Source organism: Elephantulus edwardii, unplaced genomic scaffold, assembly GCF_000299155.1.
Source record: "Elephantulus edwardii isolate Elephantulus edwardi_28Jun2011 unplaced genomic scaffold, EleEdw1.0 scaffold00048, whole genome shotgun sequence".
NCBI lineage: Eukaryota > Metazoa > Chordata > Mammalia > Macroscelidea > Macroscelididae > Elephantulus > Elephantulus edwardii.
Genome location: NW_006399798.1, coordinates 5,595,860 through 5,605,280, shown reverse-complemented (window position 1 = coordinate 5,605,280; position 9,421 = coordinate 5,595,860). Strand labels below are relative to the sequence as shown.

Genomic DNA, 9,421 nt, shown 5'->3' with positions numbered 1-9,421 from the left:
GGTGGTGGTGGGCCTGGCTGTTCCCTGGCCTGACGTCTTACCTCTCCCTGCACTTCCCAGTCAGACTGGTCAGCTTCCAGGAGACCTGCCTGTCCAGTGACCAGTGTCCTTGAAGCAGAACCAGGTCAAGCTGCAGCACGCCCATTCCGGGGGCTCTGATCCATCCGTTCTGGGAGCCCCAGAGTGGGAGGGTCAGAGGGACACTGTGTGTGGGGGGGTAGGTGATCAGGGCTCTAGTGTGTGCTGGCCAGCACTTCTCAGTACGGGTGGCCTCTTGACACCCCCTCCCCTCCCCTGCAGGACCTCCTCTACTTTGTCTGAACCTTGGGCCACCTGTGTTTGCCTCCTCCTCACACAGGAATGTGGCCACAGGACGAGGTGCCCTACACCCCATTGTCAAACCAGGCACCACCTCCCAGCCCAGCAGGCAGGTCCAGGCCTGCCCCAGGGACCAGCTTGATGCCCCCTGCCAGGAGGCCAAATACACCTGTTTACCCCTGGGTCTCAGCCAGGAGGGCCCTGACCCGAGTCCTGACCACCTCCCGCTCCTCACGTACTTTCTTTCCGGCCCCGCTGGCACCCTCTTCCTTCTGTGAATGTGTGTGTGCGCACACGTGCGTGTGCAGAGGTGGCGGATGGTGGACAGCGATTCCTGCCCTCTAGCTTGGCTCTGAGGCTCTGGAAGTACAGTGTGGGCCCATAGGGACTCTGTGCCCTGCATACGTCCAGAGATGCCCTGGAGCCTGGGTCAGGCTGTCCACAGAACAGGGCATGCTCCAGGACCAAGGCCTGGCTTCCCGCTTCCCTCCCTCATCCCGGCACTACTGGCTTAGGGGCTCCATGGAGATGCAAGGCAGGGAAAGTAAGAGGATGGGGAAAGACAGGCTGGTAGGGTACGGAGGGTGATCCGGTTGTGTGGGAAATGGTGTCCCCAACGTCCAAGAGTGAAGTGGCTCAGTGGTCCCTGAGTGGGGAGACCCGCGGGTTAGGGTGAAAGGAAGAGGAGCCAGCTCAGAGAACTTGGATCATGAGCTCAGAGCCACACAGCTCCCGAGAGACAGGAGAGCTCAGTGAAGTGCTCGGTCCTGGGGTGGGATGTGCGGACAGGAGGACAGAGGGAGTGTGGCTCAGGTGGGACTGTGAGATCTGTGTCAACGTCCTGCTTCTGCTGGCTGCTCCAAGGTTATATGGAGTCCCCCACCCCGTGTGGCACAAATAGTGAAGCATCTCACTGCTAAGAAAATGTGAGGTTCAAGTCCACCCAGAGGTGTCTCAGGAAAAAGGCCTGGTGATTTACTTCATGAAAAGCTCACCCTCCCTCGCCCTGAGTCCAGGAGAACTGGATGGTGGCCACTCTGCAAGGGATCACGGTAGAGTGTCCTGGGAGAAGAACGTGGAGCAAAACGCAAAGAGAGACTGTTGGGATCCCAAGACTGAGTAACCTTCCAAGCTTGAAACGAAGGTAATTCCTGTGACTGAATTTTCAGCCAAACAAGGGGACCCTATACATCAGGGCTGTGTCCTCTCTCCTACCCATTCAACCTGTTTGCTGAGCAAATAATTCAAGAAGCTGGACTCTGTGACGAGGTATATGGCATCAGGATCGGAAGAAGACTTATCTATAACCTGTTATACAGATGACACAACCTTGCTTACTGAAAGTGAGGAGAACTTGAAACTCTTGCTACAGAAGATCAAACACTGCAGCCTTCAATATAGATTAAATCTCAACATCAAGAAAACAAAAATTCCCCCACTAAACCAAAGGCAACATTTTGATGAATGGAGAAAAGATTGAAACTGACAACAGCTTCATCTTACTTGGATCCACAATCAACACATTTGATACCAGCAGTCAGGAAAATCAGTAGATGTATTGCACTGTGAAAGTCTGCAGTCAGGGACTGCTCCAAATTATTGAGGAACAATGATATCAGCTTGAGGACTAAGGTGTGCCTGCTTCTAGTAATAATCTCTTCAATCACTTGCTATGTTTCTGAGAGCTGGACAATAAAAATAAGGATGACAGAGAAGATTTGATGCCTGTGAGCTCTGGTGTTGGAGAAGAGTGCTGAACAGCCCATACCCTGTCAAAAGAACAAACATTGTGTCCTGAAGAAGGTGTAGCCAGAGTGTTCCTTGGAGGTAAAGATGACAAAACTTTGTCTCACATGTTGTGAGGAGAGGGTGTTTCTTGGAGAGGGACGTCATGCATGGAAAGGTGGGGGGGGGGTCAGTGAAAGAGAAAGACCCTCAACTAGATGGATTGACATGGTGATGGCAACAATGGGCTCAAGGGTGTCAGAGATGATGATGATGGTGCGAGATAGGACAGGGTTCAGGTCCATTGTTCATAGGGTCGTTATGGGTTGTACTTGACTCGATGGCACCTAACAACAACATAGGATGACTTAGAATAGTCACTTCTTAAAACAATCAACCATCTGAAACCCAAAGGGCAGTATTTGCCCAGGGATAAAACACAGATCATAGGAAGGGACAGGAAAGAAAGATTAATGGAAAGGAGAATCACAGGTAGGGATTGGGAAGAGTACTGTGCCAGCATGAGGACTGTAATTACTGTCATTAAACAGCCTGTGTGTGAATGGCTGGGTGGAAAGCCAGTGTGCTCCAAAAACCTTCACTCAAGTCATGAAAATAAGTTATTTATTATTTTAATGATAAAACCCTGTGTGATAGAGTCATGGTCTAAGATTCCCGGCATGAGGTGACTTCATGAAAACTAGGTTTGGCGAGTTCTGGTGGCCTAGTGGCAAGAAGCTGCACTGCAATCCCAGAGGTGAGCAATTCAAATCCACCAGATGCTCTGCTGGAGAAGGAGGGACAATCTCCTCCTGTACCAGTCAGATCCGATTTGATGGTACATGCACACACAAAATGATAATGATAATAATAATAATAATAATAACTTTAAAAAATATTTTAAAAACTAGGTTTGTGGTCTGTGGTTATGAAGTGACATCGTTCAGAGTATTCAGAGATAGTGGGAATCATGTGTATGATGCACTTGAAAGGGGTGCAAAAGTTATTTTGGTTGCGATCACACTGACTCTATAAATAAACGTGAGAGGACAAAAACCACAGAGGAGGGGCAGGGCAGGTGGGAACAGGAGTGTCGCCCCTCCCGACTCTTTGTGGCCTCACGTGGTGGAGTTGACCTGCCTGGAAGGGTTTCCCGGGCTCTGGTCATCATGGAAGCAGATTGCCCAGTCTTTCCTCCTGCAGAGCTGACTGGAGGCTCGAACTACCAACTTTTTGCTTAGCAGCCCAGTGCTCATACACTGTGTGCCACCAGGGTCCCTTTTGCAGAGGCTTGGCTGGCTCTGAAAGCCCGCGTACAGGGTGGCGGTAACTCCCTGGAGTAGCGTTCTCTGCTTGCCTCACTTGGGAAGAACATCTGATGTCCTTAAGAAATGACCCAGACCTCAGTCCAACCTCCAGAGACTCCCCTAGAACGTGCTAGGGGTGCAGCCTGGGGCACTGGAGTTTCTAGACACTTCAAGGTGATCCTCAAACCCATCAGGGGGAGACCACCACCCTGCTCTGCTTCTTCAGCTCTGGACTCATCCCTGACCTTGTTACGCTTCCCAGAACGGACACGGGGCAGGGGAGCAATGAAAGGGTCGTTATTGACTAGGCCACCCATGAATGCAGGGCTGAAGGCCGATCCTGGGGACCAAGAAAGAGGCTGTGGACCCTGGTTCTCCCGTGGGGCCGCCACTGCTGGGATGGTGGAGATGGAAGCCTGTGAAGGGAAGGAGGGAGGGAAGAGGACTTGGAGAGGCTTTGGCTCGGCCAGGGGGCAGTCTGCCTTCTGGGTCCACGAAGCCCTTACCGGGGGCCTTCTGTGTGCCCGGCTGAAATATTTGGAATAATTAGCAAGTGAAAGCAGCAAGTTGGTCCATAAATGTCAGCTTGGCCCCCGGCCAGCCTGGCACAGGGGAGAGGCAGTGGAGGCTGTGCAGGACTGGGAGACAGTGCACCAGTGTGTGTGTGTGTGTGTGTGTGTGTGCCGTGAGGAGGGGTGTGTGTGTGCACGCGCTGTAGGGGCTGTGCATCAGTGGCGGAGGTGCTGGGTTGAGGGTGGGGAGGTCCATTCCAAGCCAAGCTGGGCCAAGGGAATTGCCAGATGCCATGGAGTGGCCTCAGATTGTGCCTTACTTTTTTCCCCTCCAGCACTCTGGTCCTTCACAGAGGGGGCTGGTGGAGTCAGGGAGGAGTGGACGGTCCTGTGGCTGTCCTGGTCCACACTCCGGGGCATGTGGTGGGACCCAGGGCTGGGGCCCCTGACCTCACCCCGCCCTACAGGAGAGGAATGAGGGAGGGGGTGCTGGAGACAGGCCCAGGCCTGGCTCAGGGCTGCAGCAGGCGAGTCCAGACAGGCCCTCGAGGTAGGGGACACGCCTGGGCACACTTGGGTCTTTGTGTCTCTGGGGGATCAACACCTCCTCCTCTTTGCTCCTTCGACTGTGGGCAAAGTTCTTCCCATTGCACAGAGGGAGATACTGAGGCCCTGACCACAGGAGATCCCTGGGTGCAGTTTCTCCCCCGCCTTCTTCCTGGGGAGACTGCGGTTGTAGGGAGTTCATCGGGGGCCCCTCTGCAGGCTTCATGGTCACCTCACCTTCCTCTTGGCCAGGTCCTCTTTGCAGATTGACAAGAAGGCCTCTCTCTCCCCCCAAATCTCTTGATTTCTCCCCCAAAGCCAGACTTGCTTTCAAGTTTTAAAATTTTCCTTTAAAATTTTTTATTGTAAATGACTTTCCATGAAAAAGGTTAAATTGCCCCCTGGGGCAAGAGGGTAGGTGTGGGACACAGCCAAGGCTCAGTGTGGGTGTGGGGAGGGTATCCCCCCAAATGCAGACATCGGGGGCACCTCACCTCCTCAGTGCCAGTGGCTCCAGCCAGCTTGGTGCCCCTCCAGTTAAGTCCTTGCTATCTCTATGTGCACTATATTAGTTTGCCTGTACCCCTCAGCGTGGCTACCTCAGCCCAAGAACCCCAATTTGCTGCTGGTCAAATGGGTGCAAGGATTATAATGTACATCTGAAGCTTGACCCCAAAGGATGAGGCTGGGCAACAATCCCAGAGGCCTTGGAGGATTCCTGGCCCCCTGCACCCCCAGGCATATGTTTCTTCCACTCACCCTGCATCCCTGTCCTCTGCCCACCCCCCCATCCACTGTCCTCTCTCCACCTCACCCCACCCCAGGGAGGCTGCTGGGAGAGGCCTCCAGGGAGTTAATTTGCCACCACCTAATTAGCATCTGTTGTACCTGGGAACTTTCTCTGGATAGAGACCTGGGGAAGTGAGAGGCGGGAGCAGCACTGAGGCTGGGGTGCTCTGGGGAGGCCATGCTTTGCCCTCCTCCACCCCACCCCTCCCCGTGCTGGACTGGCCCCCTTCAGGCCTTGTTCGTACAGCATAGGGTCCTGCCAGTTCCCAGAGAAGGAGCTGAGGCTCTATTAAACACTGTGTGGATGTGGAGGCTTGGAGCCGCTGTGCCTCAGTTCTCAGCCGCCTGGGCTGGGGTGGTGAGGCCTCTCTGGGCCAGCCTCGGAGGACCCAGCACAGCCTTTGCCTGGGCGATGGGGCAGCCATGGGTCTGTGCTGGGGGGCAGTTCTGGGCACTGTCTGGAGGTGGGGTGGGGCCTGGACTCTTACAAGAAGGCACCCACACTGGTCCAGTCCTGCAGGTCGGCAGCCAGGGTGGCATCCCCGGCCTCAAAGAGTGGCTCTGGGGGCAGGGAGCCACTGCCACTCTCGTCCCAGGGGTGCTGCAGGAAGGACGTGGCCAGGAAGGTCTCGTCAAAGTCCAAGCTGTCGGCAGCCTGCTCCACCAGGGGCCCCCAGGTAGCAGGGCAGTCGATGTGGCGGCCGTGGACAGTGAGGTCCACGTCGCCATTGGAGGCGGGGCTCAGCGGCGGGCTCAGCTCCAGGGCCTCCAGGGAGCCCAGCTCCCCGCCCAGCGAGCCCGTCTCGAAGATAGCCTCCCAGTCAAAGTTGCCTTTGAGAGGCTCCAGCTCACCCTGCTCCTCCTGGGTCAGCAGCAGGGTGCTGGGAGGCCGCGGGACCTTGGCCACCCGCTTGGGCAGCGGCTGCTTGCGCTTGTGGCCTGGCCTGCCCTCGCCCCCTGCCCAGCCCGCCTCCCCTGTTGCCTCCTCGAACTCCTGCAGCAACTGCTGGGCTTCTGTGTTGATGGTCAGCTGCCCGGCCCAGGGGGCAGCGCTGGGCTCTTGCGTGGCCTGGCGGGCGAAGGCCGGGTGGATGTGGACAGGGGGCAGCCGCCGCTTCTTGAAGGCTCCACTCAGCAGCCGCTCGGCGTACTGGGGGTCGATGCGCCAGAAGCCCCCCTTGCCAGGCTCGTCTCTCTCCCGGGGCACTTTGATGAAGCACTTGTTCAGCGATAGGTTGTGGCGGATGGAATTCTGGACACAGGGACAGGGCAGGTGGGAGGAGAGAGAGAGAGAGTGAGCAACGACCAGGTTGGTGGGAAGGGTGGGTGGTGGGGTGCTTCTCCTGCACCCCCATCTCCTCCTTGATGAGGGAAGGAGGACGGAGAGCTGGTCTGGCGGGGCAGCTGGGCCGCGAGCCACTGGGCACAGGCAGTCAGGAGTGCGGCTGGAGGCTTTTGTCTCTGTTGCTGGGATATCTGTCTGCTCAGCCATCCGGAGCCCTGAGCCGCAGGGTGGCACGGAGAGCCACCCCTGTCGCCTGCCCGCCCTCCCTTACCCCACCACTCGAGGTCTCTGGCCAAAGCCCTGGGCTCCCCCACGGCCTGAACCCCCATTTTCCAACGTCAGATGTGAAGTGAGTGGGTTGGGTGAAGGAGTTAGGCAGCCTGTGTGTGTCTATGTGTGTGCACGCATGCAGGGGTGCAGTGTGGGGGGCTCCTAACTGTTGAGCCAGCTAGCTCCTGGCCTGGGCCCTCACCCCACCACCCCCTCCATCCACTGTTACTCAAGGAGAGCACAGACTGAATTCCTGGGGCCCAGGCCTAGGGTAGGCTAGGGCAGCAAGGGGGTCCTGTGGCCTCCCCCAGGGATTGGCATTTGCAGCCCAAGCAAATGAGGCAAGTCTTGGGCCAGGGACTCTGCAGCCTGCCTCCAGCAGGTGTCCCTGAGAACAGGCCCTGCCCAGCTGGCGCATCCTTGGGGCCTGTGTCCCCTCCTAGCTCCGAGTCCCGCCACTGTGAGACTGTCAGGACAAGGCCTGCGTGGTGGCAAAGCCACCAGCTTGTCTTGTGAGGATGGGTGCTTCTTTTTCTTCTAACCATATTGGGTAGGGACCGGTGACTGCGGCTGGGACAGCTGGGAGTGGAATGGCGCTGGGGCAGGGGGCTGGACAGGGTGTGCTTGGGGCAGGGGGCTGGGATGTTTACACGGTGGCCAGGCCCCTGGGCTGCTCTGTGCCAGGTTCCAGAGACTTGGAAGGTGAAGGCAGAGCGGCAGGCAGAGCCCCTGTGGAGGGCACCTGCTCAGGTAATTGTCTCCCCAGGGAGCTGGGCTGAGAAGAGGGGAGGGGGAGGCGGCAGGAAGCTGGGAGGGGTGAAGTGGGGGGCTGGGACACAACTTTAGGAAGGGCCCTCGTCCCTCCTGCTAGCTCAGCTGGCTCTCCCTGGGCCTCCCTCTGGGACAGCAGAGGGCCACAGAGGCTGGCAGGGAGCCCACCTCTCAGCCTCTGGCCCAGTCTTTGCCCTGACAAACTATCCTAGGCCTGGCTGTGTCTAGGAATTCTAGGACTTGGGACAAAGCTGTGCACCTCCTTCTACGCCTTCCCAGGAGGCTGTGTCCCTGCCATGCCCCAGCTCTGGCCTTAGACTGGATCTGCTGGGTAAAGGGCAAGGTCTCTCCCCAGGAGCCTCAGCCTCTGCACCCCGAAAACCTGCACGCTGGCTTCTCTTCTCAGCAAGTCAGCAGGGTTCCCTTCAGCACTGGCCTCACTGGCCTAAGACCGACCCTGTGGCCTGCCGGATCTGGGGTGGGCGTCCCGGGAGGGGCCTGGGGAGGGGTGAGGAGGGAGCTGCCGCCCCCCACCCCTCCCCTACCTGCCAGGTGGGGTCGGCGTGGCGGAAGTAGCAGAAGTTATCGGTGATCCACTTGTAGATGGCCGACAGCGTGATCTTGGTGGCCTTGCTGGCCTGCATGGCCATGCAGATGAGCGTGGCGTACGAATAGGGCGGCTTCACGTGCGGGTTGGTGGCGTAGTCCACGTCGTCGGGGGGCGGAGCCTGCAGCCCCGGGGGCGCGCTCCTGGACGTGCACGACGACGTGGGCCTGCCCGGCGTGTGTGGCGGCCCCAGGCAGGCGGGGTCAGCGGCCAGGGGGGACCCCGGCGCGGCCGAGCCTGGGACGTGGTGGTAGCCCCGGGGGTCGGCGGCCCCCAGGGGCAGGGTGGGAGCCTTGGCGCTGAGAATGGAGAACTCCTGCAGCCACTGCAGGCTGGTCAAGCTGTCATCCAGGGCGTCGGGCTCCTCAGGGCCGCCCTCCTCCGCAGGCCCGCTCCCCGCGAGGCGCAGCCAGCTCTCCGCCATGTCTGCGCGGGCTCCCCGAGGGGGCAGCCACCATCCACGGGCTCCGGCCTCCGGCCTCGCGGCTCCGGTTACAGGGCCGCCTGGACGCGCGCCTCCATCCTGAGCCCCGGGGACCGCGGCCTCGTAACGTGTGTGGTCGCCTGCGGGGACCGCGGGGGAGCAGGTGTGTGTAAAAGGGGCTCTGCTGGGGCCGCCCCACAGTTGGAGAGGACCCGTGAGTGCTGCGGACAGGGAGGTGGAAGCCGCGCCCTCGGGTGCCGGCCCCTCCGCGTCTGCCTCTCCATTTTCTCGAGCTTTTAAAGGCGAAGCCAAAAGACAGCAGAGGGTTAGGGGCACCCCAACCCTTTATCTGGAAGAGCGGGAAACAGTGTCTCCCCAACAAGTGAAAGCGGGGACAAGAAAAAGGGGGCTGTGGGGCGAAAAAGTCATCAGATCCGTGAAAAGTTACATCAGAATGAAGGTGTCTCAGGAAACACAAAAAGTTACGGGGGAGCGAGTTGTGAGTTACCCTAATTCCCTAAATGTCTGTCCCGGGGTCCTCACTTCTGTCGGAAACGGATAGGAGGGCGGGCGTAGTACCGACGTCCTCCCTGCCCTTGGCCCAAAGTCCTCCCTGTCCCTTACCTGGCTCGGAGCGCAGCCCAGACCAGAGGAAGGTTCTAGAAGAAGTTCCTCCCACCTTCTGCGGCTCTCCGCCTCCAGCTCGAGGGCTCCAGCGGCGCCCTCGTCGCCCCCCCCGCCCGACGGCGACTCTCTGAGCCCCTGCGGCCCCGGGACCGGCATTAAGTAGCCGCTCCAAAGGCTTCTCCGGCTGCCATGGCGACGCTCCGCCCCATAAACAGCTTCTGCTGCTGCCATTGGCCAGCC

General features: G+C 58.6%; 1 protein-coding gene across 1 annotated transcript; it reads right to left on the bottom strand.

Annotated features, from left to right (window-relative positions):
* Window positions 1–5,564: 5,564 nt before the first annotated feature.
* On the bottom strand, window positions 5,565–8,591 carry FOXJ1 (forkhead box J1). The gene is made up of 2 exons (XM_006886187.1): window positions 8,069–8,591; window positions 5,565–6,449 (listed from the first exon to the last, which is right to left on the bottom strand). The coding sequence occupies exons 1-2, from the start codon at window positions 8,552–8,554 to the stop codon at window positions 5,682–5,684; spliced, it is 1,254 nt and encodes a 417-aa protein (XP_006886249.1). The 5' UTR covers window positions 8,555–8,591; the 3' UTR covers window positions 5,565–5,681.
* Window positions 8,592–9,421: the final 830 nt, after the last annotated feature.